The sequence below is a fragment of the Equus asinus genome, chromosome 25, assembly GCF_041296235.1.
Source record: "Equus asinus isolate D_3611 breed Donkey chromosome 25, EquAss-T2T_v2, whole genome shotgun sequence".
In the NCBI taxonomy this organism is placed as follows: Eukaryota; Metazoa; Chordata; class Mammalia; order Perissodactyla; family Equidae; genus Equus; species Equus asinus.
Window position 1 is genome coordinate 47,282,757 of NC_091814.1, and position 23,073 is coordinate 47,305,829.

Below are 23,073 nucleotides of genomic sequence, written 5' to 3' on the forward strand. Positions count from 1 at the left end.
TGCTGAATTCTCAGAGTTGCTAACTCGTCTCTTGGCTTTCACTAAGGTTTCATTCACTCTCAGAACAAAATGCAGATCGATATTCTCTGCCCCCTGCCTCCACTTCCATAAAGCCTCTGGAGTTCTCTTTGAATTATATGCTATCACTGTGCTGTACCTTGAAAGACTAGGAGCAGCCACCTAATCCAGGATTAGCCAATCAGATTTTTGCAAGATTTTGCAATTGGGACACTGAGATGCTAGCCATCTCTGCTGATCACTTTTAGAGAGGATAGTAAACTTGCAAGTTGTGCACTCAGAAGCAGGGAAAACTTGTTTTCAGAGAGAGCAGCAGCAAAGCAGCACGTGGCAAGACAAGCAGAAGAGCGATTATGAGAAGAGTCGCTTGGGCTCCTGATGGCAGCATTCCAGTCTCCTGTCGTGTTTCTTCAGGAACAACTGTTTGGTCTTTGGTATCTATGAGAGAAATATCCCTATTTCCTTTTAATTAATTGCCTTATTATTATGAAGCTAGCTTGAGACAGTTTCTGTTCCTTGCAACCGAGGACCCTCTCTAGAGAGGAAGCCAGGGCACCGCAGTGCTGCTGTACAGGGTATCACTTCGCAGGGAGGAGCCCACAGCAAAAGCCTGTCTATTTTTTTCTTTGCAGGTTGACTGGAGTCTACTGTCAACTGTGACGTGTTACATAAACACTGGGCTCAGATGATTCAGAATAAAATCAACTAGAAAAAAATCAGAGAAACATACATGGACTTCAGAACAAATGTTTATTACTGCTTAATGGGGCCAAAAGGGCAACACAAAGCATTGAAAACATCACTGGCTCACAATAACAGTCACCTTGTTACCTTCTTGGTTGCATTTGTTTATTTTACAAGGCTTCATTCACACATGAAAACAAGATACTAATCCAATTCAAGTTCATAACAATTATAAAAGTAAACATTTGTTGGGACAATGTACAATAAATTGCACTTTTCTTAACAAGCATTACATTTACATTTACAGAATGTACTATACATAATACATGGAATTATGAAAACATCTAATTGGTCAATGTTTATAGAGGAGAGAGGCTGCTCACTACAGTTTCCTTTTTAGTCAATTAGCACTGTTTGGGCTAATCAACTCCTTTATTCTAGAACCTGTTTTTATTAGAGTAGCTGTGGGCAAAATCAGAGAATGCATAAAAATAGGTGGTACAGAATTTCTGCTACCTCCTCAGCAAGGGAAAGGTAGGAGTTGAAAGAGAGGATGTGGAGCTGACTGAGAAACTTTCCCTCATTTGAACTAAGGATCCATACATTATGCAAAATACCAAAAACAGAGAAACTGATGCAAAAGGCTATTGGGACATCTTGGATTCTGGGACCATCTCCAGCTTTATTCTTGTGCTTTCATGACACCAGAGTCTTGAAGCATTTATATCCTTGTAATTCAGTTCTCTATAGTTTATTCTATATATAACATAGTTATTAAAAGTTACACTTTAATGGAAAAGATTTTACATGTTAACTTATTGCCAGTGAAAAAGGAAAGTAACCTAAAATGTCCATTTTCTACTCAATGATTCTTTTTTCTTAAAGTTTTCAAAATACCACTAATGATGAACCAGGGATGGAGGTGGGAAGAATGGGACATGTTGGTGAAGATGTTTTTATAGCAGGTAGCAAATTCATTTGGAGATAACCTTGACATGTAGACTTTTACATGGAAGCTGAGAAGGGACCGCCTGACAGCTGACTGCAGTCACTGAGCTACTCATAAACATCCACTTTTTTCATTACAACTCAAGATCAACATCTCCTATTGAGGTGCAGCCCAGACTTAAAATATTCATTTTGGTAGTTTTTGAAAGATAAGGAAATTCCCAAGGTCACGGGCTTTGCCTCTATTGTACGGAAGCCACTGTGAGAGAGGAAGGATGTTTTGGAGCAGTTCTACTTCCATGTGACCATCAGCATGGCAACTAGAGGGAAGAGTTTTTCATATCTGGTAGTTGGAAACATACAGGCTACCACGCTGTTGTCTGGCCTTCTGTATCTGATCTCCAGGTGTGTATTCAGCTCTTTGGTACCTGGGTCTACAAGAGAGGCAAGCACCCTCTGGACAAGTCTACCAATCACAGGCACACACATACCTAGCAGTGTTCAAATCAGACGACAGAGCTCTTACTCGAAATTGAAGCAAGAGAATCAGGGCTATTTTAGAGTGTTTTTTTTAAAGAGTAAGTTACACAATAGACTCACCTTGCTAAGTAATTAAATGTGTTCTTTTCCAGAGAGAGAAAGCAAACAAGGTATTTAATTTTTTAAAAGCTCCTTTTCCCCTTAAAGGGGTCCTGAAATCAGACAACCAACTTAGCTATTATAGTAGACTGATTTCAGCTGAAGAAAACTCAATCCCTTACATTAGTTACATATGTGATTCTCATCCTAACTAATCAACTGCTTTAAGAATCTAACTCATGTCTTGTGCCTTAAACTGTGTACTCTCTTGTTTTTCTCACTTTTGCTAGGAAACGAAGCCACTAGTTACTAACTGGAGAATATTTTAGGAAAATGGAGTAGGGGTTTCAGAAAAATATTAATACATAGTATAAAAGAATGAAAAATTTGAAAAAATCAAATAAGGTAAATATTATTAAATATCCCAACATCAGTACAAAGATTGCTTTTCTACTTTACTATGGAAATTTAAGAAAGCCAATGAAGAAGAAATTACTAACTTAATAGCTAGGAGAAGAGAGATATTGGTTATACGGAAAGATAGGCCATAGGCCTATATGACATTCCTTTCAGTGTTTCTGATAGGCACTCATACACAGAACATTAGGTAACTGAGCATTTCTTTGCATTAAATGATATGTAACTATTTAAATATAACCAAATTGTGCCATGGCTCAGGATGTGGGAAGCTAGCAAACATATGCACTGCAAAATTCAGCTTGGTTTCTTTCAGCTGTAAAGAACGTGTTAAACAAGACTCTCAAGATACAAAAGCTAATGAACTGAATGATCAAGTTGAATTTCATTCCTGTAATTTATTCACAGAATTTGATCAAAAGAGAAATCATCACTTTTCAGATGTTGCAAATGTTGGATTTTTGGAGCAATGTTTCAGAAAAAGAATCCTAGGAAAAGATGAAAAACACTGTAGAATATGTGAAAATTTCCTGGATACTTGGGCTTGTTGATCTCTTTCTAAAAGAAATCAAGAGAAAAGTAGTAGTTCTTAAATATATTTCAAAATAAGTGAAATTACAATTAGCAGTTAATGCTGGGATGCATGAGTTTTCAAACAATACACAGTGAAGGACATGTGGTTTGAGATACAGCTATTATAACATATTGTATAAGTAATCATATCATATACCAAATTTTGAATTTCCTTTCTATCTTTACTATTGCTACAGACCCAAAGGCATTGCAGTGAGGGACAGTTTAGACTTACGGTACCAATACACATACCCAGCAATGATACGGAATTGGAGAAGAAAAGAAAATCCGTAAATTGCCACTATAATCTTTTGAGAGTTAAAAGAAAACGCAAGAGACAGATTTATTAAATGTTTGGAATGTATGTACCTGGTGACTTTGTTTAAGAAAAAACGTAAGAAGCTATGAAATTGAGCCAGGTCTACTGGTAAGAACTGGACTGGGAGCCATTCTATTTCTCCCTCAACTACCATTCAAGGAAAATTATGCAACTTAGGCATTCTGTGGAATGTACTGATGTTTGGAAGTTAAGAGCTCTGTACAGTCGAACTATGAGATTCACAAAACACAAAAGAACATCTTTAACTTAGCTGGCCATTTGATAAGGCAACTTGTACAAGGCTTCTTGGAATCAAAGCAAAAAGTACCAGTAGAGCTAACAAATTATACTAAATGATTTACAAAAACAAGTACCAAGATGCAATTTTCTAGCCATTATATTTTACAAAAAAACCCACGAGTTTTTCTAAACTATCAGGTATAGAACATTAAAGTCAACACAGACACTTGGAATGCTGGGTTATTTTCCTTTTTGCTAAAAGGAAATGAGTATTATGATGAAAGATGTCAGGAAAAATAAGAATTAATGTAAGAAACGTATTATTTAATGAATGTAACAAAGGATAACAAACAACCCTATCAGTTTCATGGGTTGTAGATGATATAAACACTGATGAAGGGAACTTCTCTTTTTAGAGTTTAATGACCATTTTAGAGAAAAGGACCCACCATGAGCAACTTGTAGTGCATGCTCCTAGAGCTGAGATGGCTCGCTCTTGATTTTTACTTCCAAGAGTGTGGTTACTTTCAATTGCAACATATGGCACAGACGAGAATCACTCTGGCACTACAGAGTTTAAGATCCTTTGCAAAGAATATGTTCAACAATGAAGCCAAGGATGAGTATCAATGAATGTTATTGTACATAGCTGACAGTAGTTTGGTGGCATAAAAGGACCAAATGCCTCCAAAATAGCTTAGAAAATGGGAAAATTAGTCTTACCCTTACCAAAGAATTTCCTGCAAGTATTATTCATATAGATATGTTAAATATAATTGAAAAAAATATTTCCATCAACTTTTAAACAATAGCTTTACCTTTCCATGAGATAAGTATTTCTATAAAGGTTTTATATTCACTCAAAAATGTTACAAATGCATTTGCATCTCTTCATCTAGGGGTACAAAGGGCGCGTTTTCAGGGAGCTACAGAAATCAGGAGAAGTTGCCTAACATTAAAGTGTGATGTGAAGCTGAGGTCAGTTTCCCATTTCCTAACTTTAACAAAGTTACAGTGTTAGTGTTTCCTTAGCAAGTTTCTGCCAACATTAAATGACATACGCTGTCCCTGGTTCTGGATTCCATTCTAAACACAATGGCTGAACCTGGGCCCTTCTAGGCTTCTCTGGTGAAGGTTCCCTAAGGCTGCGACTCACAATATCCACTTCTGACATTACGTTTGTCAGAAGTCACAACTGTGTTCATACTGAGGAACTGGCCATTCCTGCGTGGAGTTCTTAAAAGGACCTGTTAGAAAACCAGGACTAAAATGATTTATTCCGCGTTTATCAGAATCTCAGTTTCTTTTATCTAGTGTATATTCTCAATAGCCTATCTTATTCCATGGTTCTTGGCACTTCATTTCCAGAAGTACCCAACAGAAAATGAAAATGACCTAACTCTCTTGGGGACTGTTCAACCCCAGGTCTGTTCTTTCCTTTGGACAGGTTATCGCTATCCAGGGAATCACATTCAGGAGGAAACCTGGAAGCAGTTGAGACCAGCCCCACAGTGTGCTTCATCTAAATAAATCCTGAAAAGTTAAGAGGTTTAGGTTTCAATCCTTTTTTTCTTTTTTTTTTTTTTTGCTGTCAACAAATATCCTCCTATCACTTAAACCTTGGAATAAAAGACATCTCCATTTTTATGTAAGATAAAAATAATTATGAATAATTAGTTCTAAATAAAAAGCATTTAGTTCTGAATTACTTATTTCCAACTAAACATCAGGTAAAAAATAATGTATAATACTATGATGGATCTGAACATGGCCTTCCACAAAGAAGCTCGAAAACAGGTATTCAACACAAATCAGATCAGTTTAAATAACATCCCTTTGAAAAGTGTCATAGAAGAAAGAGTGAGAGCTACTGAAAGATTCTGGCTTGCTTTCTGGCCTCCTTTACTTTCCTTCAAAGGGACCACCAGGGGAATCCTCCTGGGTTTCTGGCGCGTTGATCCTTGTGCTCTTGTGCTTGGGTGAGGCTGGAACTATGTGCTCTCCTTGGGTGGCTGGGTGGGCTGTGGCAGCTGCAGTGGCTGGGTGCCCGTGGCCGTTTTGATAGAGTTCAGGGTTTTGCTAAACCAAGAGTTTTTTGCAGCTTGGATTTCATTCATCAGGGCTCCTCTCTGATGTTCAAGCTCCTAAAGAGAGAAATCATTGAAGTTATATAAATGTTTTCTCTCTGCCAAAAAATCAGAGTACAGCTTTTCAGAATCCCCAGGCCTAGATAGCCATAGTTTTCTTCCCACAAAACCCAGGAGAGATTTAATTGGCTTCTTAATGCAAGAAAAAGTTTAGAGCTAAAAGAGTTACCACTAAAAAACAGAATCTGTGCTTTCTCTGAACAGTGAAATGAAACCTCATTTTATTTTCTTTTCCCCCTGGCAGTTTAGGTCCAAATTAGGTTTAGGTTACAATCTGAGATAACATGTTTAAAACTACAATAAAATAAGTGTGTGGATGGATTGAGTTTTTACTGACAGTGTAAGCAGGAGTGGGGTCTAGCTCCAAACCTGCAGTGTCGAGTGCAGAAGCCGTTACGGACCACTGGTGCAGTGCAGGATGGCGCCATGGCAGGAGACAGCACTGGGTGAGGATTACTGGTGGAAAGGAAATGGGGACGGTCCGTCTGAAGCCAGGCCTGTTTTCCTAATTATGTTACCCTCCAATATGGAAAGGGATTTGGCAAAATCAGATAAAGATGAAAAGAAGCTCCAAAAGAAAGAATGTGTGTCAGCCAGTGTTCAACTGTCAGGGGAAGAATGGGGGAGGGGGTTGGCCTTCCACTTTCAGGATCAGCTGTCACAGTGACAAAGTTCAACGAGAAAGGACCTTGGCGAAAAAAATCTCAGGGTAAACTAACAATGCATACGCTTAAGTTCTCACAAGATATAATTTTAATTATCAAAATTTCATCTCAAACTATGCATTTGTTTATATCAGTGTTTAAAAATACTGACAGAAAATGCAACTATGCAGGACACATTTGTGGGCAGAAAGTGTATTCCTCGTATATAGTAACATCTTAGGATTCTGAGCTAGATAGGTATATTCTAAAGTACTAGAATATCCTAGACCACGAACTGTTTATTTTTTCCCGTGGCTCTTCTGTCCAATCACCGACCTGGATTTTGCACTTGGCCTCCACCAGCTGCAGTTTGGTCTGCGCCAGCTCCAGCTCCATCTCCCGCAGCTGCTTCTTCAGTGAGTCTTTCTCATCATCCGATTCAACCCTTGGGGCCTCTCTGGTTATGGTCGCTGGTTTCAAAGTGCCCTCCTTGCTGAAAATGTCACTGCAGTGCTTACATGCCATCATTTTACCCTGAAATATCCAACAGGGATAACCAACATCAAACTGTAGTTCATCGCATAAACCACTTCCTGAAAAATATGAGAGCATTTTTTAGACACTGCTTGTTCATCAAATGCAGGCCCATTTCTGAAGGTAATTATTTTTCTTGTGCTGCAACCAAAATGGGTATAGCCAACACAAAACCCAACTATCAAGACAGGTGCTCCTTTGTCTTGAAGTATCTCTAGAGACCCTGGGAATAGAAAGTATTGTAGCATCTCTCTGAAATCTGTCCTAGAAATTCGTGCTCCCATTACTCTTATTAGATGCCAAGCCGTGTGCCATATGCTCTACATGCAGGATCTCACTGAATCCCAGAACTCCTGCATGATTAGGTACTCTTATCACCCCCATTTTGTAAATGAAGAAACTCAGAGGTTAAGTAACTTCCTACCGTAGACTGAGGAAGGTCATTATGCCTAACCTAAATCTACTCTTGTGACGAAGTATATATCCTTTTGTTCAGTTTTAAGCAAAGATGATCATTATTGTTCAAAGTAATAAAAGTAACTCTGCCACATGCCCGACTGCCAATCAAGCACATGGCACTGAACAACAGCAACTCTTTTCAAGACAACGGTGTCGTTGTTTTCTTAAACTATCTCCAAAAATACTTTAGCGAGAAAAGATATTACAGAATATTTCCGTTCTGATGTCCTACTGTATGACAAGCTCAACATGTCCATAACCATAACTCTATGCCTCTCTTCACACACACACAAAGCAACTCTCCCCACACTTTTGTGTCACTGTGCATATCTCTACCCTTTCGGCCTGAAGACTGTGGTGTCATCTTTTCATTAGCTTCTCCTTCGCTCCACATTCAGCTGGTCATTAAATTCTCCCTCTACATGTCCAAGCTCTCACTGTCCCAGGCCGGAATCCCTCAAAGTCACCTTCTTCGCCCCCACTGATTTCTTTCTCTTCCCATTCATAATGCACTCTTCAGATTCCTGCATGAATATAATTCATTAGACACTTAAGAGATATCTTATAACTCTCTTAAGAACTTATAAGAATAATTAGCCCAGTACTGGCACAAAACAGATACACAGCAAGTATTCATTATATATTTATTGTTGACTAAATAAAATGTTAAAGTGGTGGCTTGTGATCTGCGTCTTAAATGATTAAAAGTTTACCAAGGGGCCGGCCTGGTGGTGCAGCGGTTAAGTTTGCACGCTCCACTTCCGCGGCCCAAGGTTCGCCGGTCTGGATCCTGGGTGCGGACCTACTCACCACTTATCGAGCCATGCTGTGGTGGGCATCCCACATATAAAGTAGAGGAAGATGGGCACAGATGTAAGCTCTGGGCCAATCTTCCTCAGCTGGGCAAGCAGTTTTATTAGGCTGAACCAGTTGAAGGAATAGATTAATTTCACAAGAGGAAGGAGGACCTTTCAGCAGAGAGAACACCGTGTGCAAAGTCACTGTGCTTTCAGAGAACTGCGGGGAGTCTGAGATAGCTCAAGCAGAGAGAAAGTGATGCAAGTGAGAGGTACAAAGAAGACTTCTCTATGGCCATGTCGTAAAGGTCCTTAAGTATAATGCTGATTTTATCCTATAGAAAGTTCATTCATTCACGTCATCAAATCCGGTGCTACATGTTGGAGACAGAGCAATGAGCCTCGTGAAGCTGCAGTCTGGCAGTCAGGCTGCAGTACTAAGGTGTGGCAGAGACTGCAGATTCCCACCCAACATCCATCTTTCCTTCTTCCTAAATAACAGAATCTTAATTTTGTTTGGGTTGGAAATATGCCCAATTAAAAGGCACCCTTTCCCAGACACCCTTAAAGCTAGGTGTAGTCATGAAATTCTGATATGTAAGCAGAAATGTGGACGGAACTTAAAAAGGCTACCTAGAGAGAGCTCACCCAGTTGGAAGTGGGCCCTTGTATCCTTGCATCTCTGTCTGCCCTAAAATTCTACCAGGGAATGTGGGCGTGATGGCAGAAACTCCAGTTGACAGGTTTGACTTTTAGATGTCCTTGAGAATGGAAGCCCTTGCTGAGGATGTGGGTCACTAATAACTGATGAGCTGAGATCACTGATGAAACCAAAGATCTTTCTAGTCCTAACTTCTTTTATATGAGATAATCAACATCTTTTGTGTTTAAGGCAATGTCATTTTGGGATTCCTACATGTGGCCAATCTAATTCTAAACAGATACACAGAGTGATATAGACAAATTTATATTTGGGGATGCTCATTCTCATTATAGGGCAGAGGATTAACTAGAGGGGGGTGGTGATGGAGGAAGGTTGTTATTGGAAGCTATTGCATCATACTAAGCGAGATGGAGAGGGCGCAGCACTGCAGAAAGAGGAGTACAGTGTATAGTATAATGGTAAGTGTGTTGGCTAATACAGACTGTAGAGTCTCACTCCTTGGGTTCAAATCCTAGCACTACTGCTTATCAGCTCTCTGACCTTGAGGAATTGAACTACCTGTTTTGGTAATCATTATCATTAACAAGAAGATATAATAGTACCTACCTTCTCAGGTAGTTGTGAGGCTTAATGGGATAATACATGTAAAGCCTTGGGACAGTACAAACAGTAAGTGTTTAATAAGTGTTAGTTGTCCTTTATTCTGGCTAAAAACAAGTTCAAATTCCTCTTCCTGAACATCACGGCCTTTCGTTAGGTAACTCCTACATATCTAATAGTTTCCTCTATTCTTAATACCTCTAATCACACCAGTCTCCTTAAGGAGATCCCGAAATGATCATTCTTATTTCTGAGTCTTGACTCACACTGTTTTTCCAGAGTGTCCTTTTTAAATCGTTCTAACTGAATTCTATCCATCCTGTTTTAGTCCAACACAGGTCTAAACTGATCTTTGGTCTGTAGTTCTTATGATTTTGCTTTCTCCACAACTCTGATGGTCAGTGTCATCCAACTCAGCCCTTGCTCGTAAGCTTTTGAACTATTTCCTAAGTGTTTCATGTGCATATGTATGTAACTTATTCCTGTAGTAAAATTCTAGGCTCTTTGTCAGGTATAATTTCTATAAAAAACAAAAGTCTAATGGCTATGTACATAGTAGATGCTCAATAAAACTTTTATTGACTGATGAATATAAATCCTTGTTTCATTTATATTTCCACAAAGATTTTAGTTTAGGACAGTTAACCCTTTTATGCCAAGACACTTCATCAGCTGAGTTTTGGTCAGTGTGCCTTGAATGTACAAAGAATGATGAAGGCTAGGAAGGGAGGCAAAGGCAGACCAGAAAGGGCAGACAGGAACCCAAACTGTAGCAGGTTTGGGGAGGGAGACCACCAACTCTATACTCACTAATAACCTCAGACTGATGTTTTATAACATAAAAGAAGAAAAAGACACTTTTGGAATAAAAGTCAGAACAAGGTTCACATTTTCAATTCTTATGTCTCAGATTTTCAGATTATAATTTATAAAAATATATATTTATTGTGTGCCGAGTATTAAGCTAAGCACTTTACATACATTATCTTATTTAATCTTCAGAATGACCTGATGAGGCAGGTGCTGTTATCTGTATTTTACAGAATACAAAATAAAGCTTAGAGAGGTTAAATAACTTGTCCAACTTGTTAAATTATATGCTAAAGTGCCTAGAATGCATATATTTACTAGTGTTAAACCTGAATATATTCAAATAGAATTATGTCAGGTTTCTGTAACACTGGTCCCAAGAGTTGACTGTGCCACCATTGCTTCTTAAAAATACCAATCCATTTGGTTTACTGTCGTTTCTATAGAAAAAGCAATTGCTTTTTTCAGATAGTCAACATAAGTTTTACCACCAGGGGGCAGCATTTAGATAAATGCTACAGGGTTTCTTTAAAAACCTCTAAAAATTTGGTGGAAGAATCGGTTACCCAATACGTGTTTTCCAGCCAAGTTCTACACCGTCCATGGTGTTTACTGTTTGAGAGAGCAATGGGATGATCCTACTGGGTGGCAACGAACCCACATCAATTCAGCAGAGTTGACATGCAGGCTGCTGGGGGTTCCCAGGTTTTCACTTTCCAAGGCTCAGGGGCCTCTTGTGACAACGCTGAAATCCTACCTCCTTTGCTGTTACCTGCCTCTGACAGCCCATAAGATTTATGGGAACATAATCTTTCAGCTGGCAGGAAAGAAGGTCACACCCCAGTCAGAAGAGAGATACCAGTCTCCATAATTCCCAAATCCTTTAAAACAAGTGGGGCGGGTGGGTGTGATGTCCATCCAGCCTGTGGGGCATTGTCATATATTGTGATCTTTTTATCAAGCGCTCACTTGCAACTATGTGAATGTGGAAGAAACCATATCACAGAGCTCTTTCACTCTTCCTCACCTTTACCACTTCCAGCTCCTCCTTGCTGGCTGCTTGCTGTTTCTCCAGTCTGGTACTTAACTGCGAACAGATCTAAGGGAAAGAAAAGAGTTTCTTTACTAGAAAATATAAAGACTCTTGCAGCATGTGCACACAACTGTTTATCAACTCATATATTACTCTAGCATCTCTGATGCTAGAAGAAATTCTGTAAATGAGTAGCACTGCATATGCCAGTCATTTCTGCAATGAGCAGGAGAAAGCCCAAAAGTGTTCCATGTGTAAAGCACATCTATCTTCATTAGTAGAAAAAACACATGGGGTAGATTTGATTACTTTCTCTCACCAGCCTTCGTGACAGGTTCCAGTGAATTCCTGTCCTCACTTTGGAATCTATCTATAGAATCTTTGCTGAGTATCTACTTTGTGCAAGGTACTATGCGGGAATCTGATGAAAAGAACTTTGAACCAGAAATGTCTTCTGTCTACAGCCACAGAAGAGTCTCTGTCTTCAACTACAAAAGTTTGCTTATGAAGTGGCAGAGTGAATAACACAAAGTTAAAATGACCAGAAAATAATACAGACTAAAACTCCTACCAAGTGGTTTGGCAACATAGCATAAAATGAAAAGCCTGGAAGTCCAACTTTACTACCTTCTAGCATTGTGTCCTTGGGCAAATTCACTAATCTTTCTAAGCCTCAGTTTCCTCATGACTGAAAAGTGCTGTGCTGTGATAATCAATGGAAGAAAATGTATGTAAAGGGTTTAATATAGCATCTGGCTGACAGTAAGTGCTCATTAAATAAAATCTCATTATTACTGAAATAAGGTGCTAACAAGTACTAGGAACAGGTAGAAATAAATGCTTTCAAAGCCAAAAAAAAAAAAAAAATACTGGGAAGTTCAACTCTTGTTTAACTTCAATGAAATAAGAATCTTTATTTATTTATTTTTAAAGATTTTATTTTTTTCCTTTTTCTCCCCAAAGCCCCCCAGTACATAGTTGTATATTCTTTGTTGTGGGTCCTCCTAGTTGTGGCATGTGGGACGCCACCTCAGCGTGGTTTGATGAGCAGCGCCATGTCCGCGCCCAGGATTCGAACCAACGAAACACTGGGCCGCCTGCAGCGGAGCGCACGAACTCAACCACTCGACCACGGGGCCAGCCCCAAGAATCTTTATTTTTAAAAAATTGAATAAAAAAGTTAGAGGATGTCAAATTTTAAAGTGTAATTTATACTAAAAACATAAAAGGTCTACGTCTATTACCAAAACAACATAAAAAAAATCCCAGTCTACTCCAAAATAGTTCTAGAGACCAGGGCCTGCTTGTTGAGTTCAGTCTCCAATTTCTCCAGATTGCAGCCTGGAAACAATGAGTAGGATTGTACCGGCTGAAGTTAAAAAGAAGTGATCTTCCTAGTAATTTTGGCAAATCACATACTCTTTTAAATAAACCAAAACACTCTGAAATATAGCCAATAATAGCCAATTCCAACTAGACAATGCATTTAGATTATGTTGTTTTATGTCCTAATTATCTTCAAACAGATGGGTCCGTTGCCTTTTACATTACTTAAAGTGCTTGCCAGATAATATTCAAGAATAGTCCCAAAGATCTGACGAGTGCTGCATATGGGCCCATGGCCTAATGTGGTGATGAAAAAGCATTTGCAGTGATGCTAAGTTCCACGGCATATGATTAATGTCTACCCACCCCTTCTCCTAGTTACTCAAATTCAGAATCTCAAGAGTGCTTTCAATGTTTTCCCTTGTCTAGAAAAAATGACTGTCTTCTATGTCTCCCTCGTCTCCATTTTCATTACTATTTATTTCAGTTCGGGGCCCTCTTTTTTCTCAACTGGACTTTGCTGTTAGCCTCTTACTGGCCTGTGTCTTTGCCTGTGGATCTCTCCACTTGGTTCCACATTTCTCACTGGGATAGGGTAGTGCCAATGATATGTCCCTGTTCACGGCACTTTCCTGTTCAAACATCCCCACTACACACGGCCTGAAACCTAAACTCCTCAGCCTATGCCTGAAGACCTTCCTTGAACTGGGCCCTGGCTCACCTTTGCTTCTCTGCTGTACTCGAAACTCTTGCCAAACAAAACTATCTCTGTTCACTGTTGTACCTCCATCCCTTTGCACATGCTGTTCCCCCATTCCACCGTTTCCATCTTCCCCTTCCCCATCTCCACATACCCAAATCTCACCGAGCCTGTGGAGCAAGCTCAAATCACCCCTTCTCCAGGAAGGGTTTCCTCACTTCCCATAAGTAATAAGTTCCCTGTCCTCTTATTTATACACAGATATTATCTCTCCATTATAAGATCAGCTTCTGGAGGAGAGAAATTGAATTAATCATCTTTTATTCCTCCAAAGTGTCAAGTGTCACATGGAGCAGGCATTAAATAAACATATGCTGATGTTCATAAAAGAGAGTCAGTCAGCTCTGAAGCCTTCTTTCTAAGAAAATCTTCCATGAAGGGGAGGAATCCTGATGGAAAAATGTTCATAATATACGAAGTGAACTAGTTCCAAAAAAAAGCATGAACAATTTAATTACATTTTTATTTATAGAGCAACAATGCATATGCAGTATATTACAGTGATTATTTCTAGTTGACAAGATTAAGGGGCTTTTGTTTTCTTTGTGCTTTTCTGCACTTTCCTAATTTTCCACGAGGAACATAAATTTCATTTACAAGGAGAAAAACACATTTAAAAAGAAAAAGTAAGCATCAGACTTCTAACTACTAAATGAAGCGGGAGACCCCAGGGAAATTCTTGGATAAGCAGGTGGCGTATGGTGCCCTAATTAATTCTGGAACATGGAACTTGAACAGACCATTCAGGGCCTCTCAGCAGTGAGAGGAGTCCTTGCCATTACCCAGCATGACCAGCAGGGACAGGAAGACACGACTGGAGCTGGAATGAGGGCTTTCTGGGACCACGCTGGTGAGGAGGCGAGAAACATCCTCCAGGAGAGCAGCCCTCCATTAAAGATCATTTTAACATTCACAACAGGAAGTTTCCTGCTAGCACTGGCATGCACTGGGTAAAGCCACATGGCCATGGGGGCAAAAGAGCTCCCACCTTCTGTAGTGTGACAGCAAAGGACACACTGATCCCCTAGCTATTGCCATTTAATACAGTCACTAAATGTTAGTCCTCGGCAAAGAGGTAGATATCACTAGTGTGGTTTACTGGCAATCAGCTTCTGAGAAGGGCAGAGACAGGGTCCCAATGGTAACAACAAGGGTTCCTCTTTCTCTAAAACTACCAAACACCATGAACAACCAACAGACTGTTCTGCTCAATTAAACCTTGCACATCGTCAACAAACATGTCCACTACTGCCCATTTCAGATGAGAAAGTAAGCCATCAAATCTAATGAATGCAATGCAGTCATTGTTCTGGACACTCAAAAAACAAAAATGTCTTTTTCCCAAAGAAAAACAACAGAAATAATTACTTTTACAGCAACAAAAACCACAGTGGCACATTACCTGTTTATACTCGGCAATGATAGCTGTCGTCTTCTTTATTTCATATTCTGCCTTCTCTAGCTGTTTCCTGAAGACTTCTTTCAGCTAGAAAGAGTGAGAATGAGAACATCAAGATTCAGTCAAAATCTTACTAAATTGCCACAAACTTCTATATTCAAGTCTGCCTGAGCCACGGTCAACAAGGTTAACACGATAACTACATAAATTTTCCTCACTAAAGTTGCATCTTGATCATTTGAAAACCTAATCATCTCCAGAGACACAGAAATCTTACCTTCTTTCATGTAATATATAAGACATATGAGCAATCCTATTATAAAATTGCTTATGCTCACAACTTGCTTTATGAATATATTGTTAAATAAGTGTCCATTCAGAAGCTATCTTTATCCTTATGAGGGTCTAAAACAAACACCCAGGTAACATTGCATGTATTCTTGAGGCTGTAAAGTAATTACTGAAAGAACATTCAGGCCTTCCTCCTCACAGTCCCCACAGTCAATGCTGCTGCCTCTCTGGAGGGAGGAACATGGGGTTTTTGGGACTGGAGTCAGAAAAGGATGGAGGAAGATAAGAATTGAGGCAAGGGATTTGGGAACTAAGGAAACGTTTAGAAGAAGCTAAAGTGACACATAATGCGACTTGTGACAGTCACAGAAATACTAAATTATGAATGCTAAACTTAAAACCACAGTTATTTTTGTAGCCCAGCAGCTCTAGAATTCTAGGTATAGCGGAAGGGTAAGGAAATGAAAAAGCTCAGGTGCCACCAGATAAAAAGGAAAAAAATTCAATTCTTCCAAGTTGTTGACCAAACAGATAAAAAACAATTCTGGTTAATCTTTAAGCACTTAGTCAGAAAAAAATAGATGAATTCTGCATTGCACATCTCAAATCATAAATGGGATATACTCTTTACTTGCAAATTCACAAATTATTGCAATTTGTAATTGGACTTACCTTTAGAAGATTTCTAAATTTCTTTATATTTGGTAAATTCTAAAACTCTAAAAGCAATTTCTAGGTTATACTGATTCAAGTCTAGTTGTTCCTATTAGCCTCTATTCTCTATCTTGCATAAGTTAAGGACAGAAACCATACCCTTCTCCCCATCTGCAATAAGGCCCCACTGCTTTGAACTTTGAGGCTTTGAACAAGTGTTCATCTCTCTAAGCCACAGCTTCCTCATCTGACAAATGAGGAGAATAATCTGGATCTCACAAGAGTACTATAACAATGAAAACAGGACACACACACACACACACACACACGAAGGGAAGAAACATGGATTAAATACATTTGCTAATAGCTTCATTCTTTACGTAAAGTACTGAAGTGGGCCTAAAAAAAGGCAGGAGGTAAAGGGAAAAACAGAACCCATCAAAAGGCCTAGATCAAACTGGATAATCAGCCCCTGAAAAATTTTGAGAACATAAAAAAAATCTTGGTCCATAGTAATTGTTCAAGACTCATTTCATCATTTTCAAAAAAAAAAAAAAAAACCCCAAAACATGGAAGACTTTTTATAAACGATACATCCCTTCATGAGTAACTTTACCAGAACTTTTTCTGGTTGCTTGGATGTAGGTTTTTGAAATGCTTTGTGGTCTGTTTTACATTTAGCATTATCCATGTCTCAGAATAAAACTCATTAAAATAAACGAGTTAATCATAACTGGCTGGGACGGACAGGGATGGAGAACACGGTGAAACACTCTGCTCTTCCTTAGGGAAGTGAGAAGCTCTGACTCCTGGGGCAAGAGGCCCCTCCTATGACCTATCTGGATCCTTTGTAAAGGTGGTGTCTTCCGGTGATTGGCCTCGCAACTCACCTGAAGATGGTAAAGTGCTAACTTCAAGGCCGATTCCTAAAGGGTTTCTTTTCACTCCCCCAGGGAATAAGGTTCTGCCAGGAACACTGGTGCTCCCTCTTCTAAGGCATGAATCAGGAAAATTAAGCGTGACTGACTGAGGCAACTCCCAGCAGAGATCTCTGCAGGCCTTCAGGTTAACAATCCTCATAAACTACTTCAGAGAAGTCAATTATCTTGGAGATACAACGTGAAATTTGCAGATTTGTCAGAGCTCTTGGATCATGATTCCAAGTTACTAAACTTAGAGAAAACTTAACACTCTTGCTAGACATCTCAGTAAAGGCAAATTCCTAAAAGCTGTTCAAGGGTGGAAATGTGCCTCCTCTTCTAACACCCTTCAAAAGAAATGTCGAGCCTCAATGCTACTCACATGCACTGTTTCAACAGTGCTCTTGATCTAAAATAAATTTAATGTTACTTCTTGTTTATAGTATTAATCAACTCCACACACCAACATCCCCGTGTAAAGGGAAGCCGGCCCACGCCTTTTACCTGAGCAGTCTCTTCCTCTTGCTTCCTCTTCTCTTCTTCAGTCTCCACCAGCTTCTGTTTGGTCAAGAGGAGCTCCTTATTCAACACGTCTGCCTTGTCTTCTGCCTGCAAATCAGAGCGCATCACAGTCACACAGAAGGTGAAGAAAGTGTGTGTACTTTCTCCTGTCTCCACTGATTCTTCTTCCAACATTGCTGCAAGCCATTCTTTCCCCTCCGAGCTCACCCAGATGGTGGCTGCTTTCACTGAGTGCAAGTGAAATATTATCATATTTCTGGCTCATATTATCTCTGATCCTCATGAGAATAATTATTTCAGATAACGACAGTGAGGTTTGGAGAGATCAAATGACCTGACTGGGACACACCTCTAATGTCACAGCCATGATCTGGATTCAGATTTTGAATGGCATCAAAGCCCATGCTCTTGCTCAATGCTTTATTTATTTATTTTTATTGGGGTCACACTGGTTTATAATATTATATCAATTTCAGGTGTACATTATTATATCTCTGCTTCTATATAGACCATATCGTGTTTACCACCAAAAGTCTAGCTTCCATCCATCACTGTACACATGTGCCCCTTTACCCCTTTCGTCCTTCCATCACTCCCTTCCCCTCTGGTAACTACCAATCTATTTTCTGTATCTATGTGTTTGTTTTTGTTGTCTCCATACTTGTCACAACAGCACTCACTCTGAGACTGTGTGGATGGATTGGGTGAGGGGTGGAGCCTCACAGAGAAGCTTCTAGCTGGAGGAGCAAGGGAGTGGATTCAGAGAGGATGAGCCGACGGGCTGATCCATGGATAACAGTTAAGTGAGAAAATTCAAAGACCAGCTCAGGTAAACTGGCCCATCAGGCTACTCACACAGGACAGTGAGTCTAGTCAGGAGAAATTAAGACCAAAAACCCATGACAGCGATAGCCCTGAAAGAAACTGATGTACAGACCAGGAATCCAGACGGAAAATACAATTTTTCTAGAATGGCCAAGAAAAGCTCAGAGAGCATACTCTGGTCTTGGATACAGAGCCAAAATTAACTACGAAAGCACTGTGTGTCTATTTAACTTAGTAAACAAGTGTCTATTTTACACTTTAGGGCACTTACTTCACCCTTTAGGTCTCAGCTCAAGTTCACATCTGCTGGGAAGCGTGGCCTGAACCCCGTCCCACTCGCCCTCATCTCAATCAGTTCCTCTGTTTAAATCTCTCATATTTCCCTTGACAGTACTTAAAGTACAATCTGTAGTAACAAATTACATGTGTGATTTATGTTTCTTGCCCACTAGACTTTAAGCTCTGGGAGGCAGGAACTGTTTCTCTTTTGCTCGTCACCATATCCCCAGCACCTAGCCCAGTACCAGGTCCCGAGCAGGTACTCCACAGTATGTGATGCACGAACGCATGTGGCTCTCTAAGGCCCTGCAGAAGTGGACTGTGTGAAGTGGAGGTGGCAGAGGGCCACTGGATGAGTTCAGCAGAGAAAACCACAGACGTAGAGGAGAGGCAGCTATTTGAAGAAGCTACCCCGGGCTGACAGCAGTGAAACGTTATCCAAGTCATCATGCAAACTGGCCAGGTGGCCTCTGTCTGTGTTTTGCCATATCTCCCACATGTCCAGATGGCCAGCAGCACAGTCTGCTCTGTCCTGGCAGAGGAACTGCATTGCAGCCTCTCTGTTCGCACTGCCTTACGGTTCCTGACACCCCATATCCCAGTGGTTATAGCTCTGTTTTCAGTTGATCTGGAACTGTTGGGTAGTTAAAGTGAAAAGGTCCCTTTTAAAGACTCTAAAATTTGTTCTGATACATTAGATTTTTAGGGGGGAAATCGACACAGCAAAAGAACATCCTAAAATTAGAGGTGGGCCTCAAAAAATGCAACATTTACGTTGCAAGCTAAGTTTTCATAAATTATAAGATGCCTGGTGTCAAGTATGGAAATTGGGGATCCTAGAGCTCACGCCAGACGACTGAGGTTCCCCACCAAGCAGGATGACCCTCTGCAGAGTCTCTGACGGAGGGTCACAGAGTGGCGAACCAAGGGCAGCTGTGCTGATCACTGTAGTGTTCTTGAAACTCTAACCAAACCCACCTCCCTGCCACTGCAGCCCCCTGTTCAAGGCCTACCCTGGCATATCCGGGTGGCAGCCCTGCCAATAAAGGAGCCTGCAATGTAACCTCCCCTTACAGTACCCTCAGAAACCTCCATTTGGTGAAGAGAAGAGACCCTTGAGAATATACATCACGACACTCTGAAATAAATGTTTTCTAAGTTAGGCTTTCTAAATTTTAGCCTTTTGTAAACTTCTGAATAGTCAATGCTATCCTGACATTCAGTAACAAGTTTCTTAAATTCTGCAGTGTATCTAGACATTTTATTGTTTAGGAAATGTCTGTGAGAAAAGGTAAAATAAAAAAGTACTTCTCTGAGGAAATTTTTAATAAACATCTAAATATTTATGATGAGAAGACCTATTATTTTTATTTACACATTTCTGCTGCACATTCTTCACTAGGCCAAGGCGAGGCAAGCTCCCTCTATCTCTGCTGTTATCAGATCTGACATCTGCAGAAACTGCTGTAGCTCCTCCACGGGAGGAGTTCCAGAGTTTTCCAAGGAGCTTCATCCAAAGTTTCTCCTCCATGTGATACAGTGAAATGGGAGTGATTCTTCTGCTCACCACAACAGGACCAGATCGGAAACAACTTGGTTCTCCCTCTAAAAATGGTCTTCTGGGTCTTTGTATAGCCAACCTCTATACCTCACTTAAGTAGAAATCATCTTTGATGTCAAATGAATCTCCAGGAACGTAACAATAAAGACAGATACTCAAATTCTATCTTTGAACCCAAATTATAAAACCTTCACCACGATTTGATAAGACTGAGTAAACCATTGTCATTCTAGTCTTCTAATCACTTACCAACATCTTATAATACCTTATTGATGTTGCAACTTCTAATTCCTATTGAATGCTTCTCTGACATTTACATGAGAGAAACAAGCACTGCGATGTGTGATTTAATCATGAACTGACCTATAACCTGATCAAAAGGCTCAGCTCTAACATCATGGGTGAGGACATTCCAGAAAGAACTAGCCAAGCCAGTTGTTCAATTTAAAACAAAAGAATCTGCCACATACTACATGTAGCTTCTGGTCCCACACAGAACTTGCTGTGGTTAGAAGGGAGGTAGGCACAGGCTTCAGTGGGAAAGTACTGGTTGTGTTTCTTCCTTCTGTTCCATGGGAACAAGAAAGGACAGGAAGGACCTGAAAGCAGGTAGCAACAGAAACTGAAATGGAGATGTTGTATCTTTTTTCATTTCTAATCACTGAGAAGTCCTTATTTAAGGAGTCTGAGGGAGGGCGAGTTGTTAAAAGAGATGGCTCTGTCAGAGGGAAAACTCAAGAGACTTTGATGCCCAGGAAGCCTGAAGCCAGCGCCAAAATGACAGGGTAAGGAATAGTTTTTAAAAGTACCTAACTGCATAAAATTATTGTTTGTTTTCTTTACATATTGTCTCAAATACAATCTGCTTTCAGGTTTGTTTAATGTTTGCCAAAGTTCTGCTATCTTAATTAAAAGATCTGATTTTGATAAAATAGGAATGGAAAAGTACTGGGCACACTGGGCGAAGGCAGGCAAACCAGCACTTCCACTGGCAGGCTAACGCCCGTCACCGAGCCCAGAGGGCAGGACAGCGAAACTGCAGGGCCAGCGTTTTGATGCGCAAATAAGCCCCACTCAGGCAGAAAGTGCAAAATCAGATGTTAGGAGGATGAAATAGCATGAAATAGCAATTTTTATTCTTTCTTCTCCATAATAGGCTTCAAAAGGCAGGGGCCAGGTCTTATTTACTTTTTAAAAAAGAGACAGAGAGGTAGGAAGGGAGGAAATAAGAGAGAGAAGGAATAAAAGAAAGAATGAAGGAATCTTTTCTTCAGGGACTAATTTAGCATCCACATGAGGTAGCCAGAGACTCAAAAATACATTATCTCAGGAGTACCCTTGGAGCAGTCATTCCAGACTGACCCACTAAATGGATTTTCTTGGTGGTGAAACAATTTTTTTAAATAATATATTTTTGGGGGCTGGCCCTGTGGCCGAGTGGTTAAGTTTGCGCGCTCTGCTGCAGGCGGTCCAGGGTTTCGTTGGTTCGAAGCCTGGGCGCGGACATGACACTGCTCATCAAACCACGCTGAGGCAGCGTCCCACATGCCACAGCTAGAAGGACCCACAACGAAGAATATACAACTATGTACTGGGGGGCTTTGGGGAGAAAAAAGGAAAAAAAGAAAATCTTTATTAAAAAAATAATAATAATAAAAAATAATATATTTTTGCTGATTATTAAAAAGCTATAATGCACATTATTACTTAACCAAGGGTAGTTATTAAAAGTCTTCTTATAAAAGATAAATAATTGAAAAAATTAAAAGTATAAAGATGAATATAAAAATTAGATTTATACTTATCACCCAGAGACATCTAGTAGTAACATTTTGATGTATTTCCTGGTGGTTTTTTTCCTGTGGAGGTACAGTCTAGCCTCCCTTCCTACATGATGGCCCTAGGCCAGCCATATCCCTTGCAACTTAGACACAAACATTATATACAGATAAACTTACTGTTTAAAAAAAAATTATTCTATCATTATCTTCCCTTTGTTTTTAAAAACTATTCCAAAAGGACATTTTACAGCACACTTTCATTCTCCCCTTCTGTTGGACACATACATCACGTTTCTATTTTTTAGTACACTGCAGTAAACAACCTTGTATATATATTTTTGACCAAATCTCTATTTTTTTAGGATAGCTTTCCAAGTCAGACAATATATATGTCAGTTTTCTCATTTATAAAATGGAGCATTAAAATAATACCTGCTTAATGGAGTCATTAGGAAGATTAAATGAGATAAAGCTTAAAAATTGCTAAATATTGTGCTTGGTGTATAGTAGGTACTCAGCAAATGTTTTATTTTTTAGACCTCTTAAAGGCTTGATATATATCACCAAATACGTTTCCCACAGAACTTTCAATTTACAACCCTTCCAGTTTATTTCACTGCATCCCTACCAAGTCCAACTGCTTAAAACTTTTTCATTTAGTTTGCCATCTTAAGAAAACTACTAATGGATAAAAGATTCAAAATGGCAGAGTCAAGGCCGTCTGGAAAGCTAATAAGGAACCAAGAATTTCAGGATAATAATGACTCATCAGTATAGTCTCATTAATACAAAAATGTACAAGAGCTGAGTTTAGGCTGGGTGTGGCTCTGACTCTCTGAGTCACAAGTTTTTCATACTGCCTCTAACAACTCCCAAATAGGCTGCCTGAGTGGGGTTTGTGGTTAAAAGGGCCACCCCCTACCCCACCCCTCTGCCCAAGTGGGCTGCTTTTTCTACCTTTCACATCCTGTGTCCCAAGCTGCAGAGTTTTTCTTTTATTTTCAAACTCCATTTAGTGTTGACTCCTTCAGTTTCCTCCTCTCCCCCTTTAGCACGATTTTCCTTAACAGTGATCTCCTATCTTACTGTGATTAAAACTTTTTTTTTGGTGAGGAGGATTGGCCCTAGCTAACGTCTGTTGCCAATCTTCCTCTATTTTGTATGTGGGATGCTGCCACAGCATGGCTTGGTGAGTGGTGTGCAGGTCTGTGCCTGGGATCCAAACCTGTGAACCCCAGGCCACCAAAGTGGAGTGAGTGAATTTAACTGCTATGCCACTGGGCCAGCCC

At 39.9% G+C, this 23,073-nt stretch overlaps 1 protein-coding gene across 10 annotated transcripts in view; it reads right to left on the reverse strand.

Moving 5' to 3' along the window:
• Positions 1-751: 751 nt before the first annotated feature.
• RABGAP1L (RAB GTPase activating protein 1 like) overlaps positions 752-23,073 on the reverse strand; it is a 668,256-nt gene continuing 645,934 nt past the window's right edge. For 7 of the 10 annotated variants that reach the window (XM_070498037.1, XM_070498036.1, XM_070498038.1 and 4 more), the window contains 5 exons: positions 17,321-17,425; positions 14,955-15,038; positions 11,461-11,532; positions 6,906-7,103; positions 5,300-5,922 (listed from right to left, as the gene is read on the reverse strand). In XM_070498037.1, coding sequence (XP_070354138.1) covers positions 5,770-5,922; positions 6,906-7,103; positions 11,461-11,532; positions 14,955-15,038; positions 17,321-17,425 — 612 coding nt within the window. In that variant the 3' untranslated portion in view covers positions 5,300-5,769. Of the gene's footprint in view, positions 5,923-6,905; positions 7,104-11,460; positions 11,533-14,954; positions 15,039-17,320; positions 17,426-23,073 lie in introns of all 10 variants that reach the window. The other 3 variants (XM_070498044.1, XM_070498043.1, XM_070498045.1) reach the window with 1 other exon arrangement.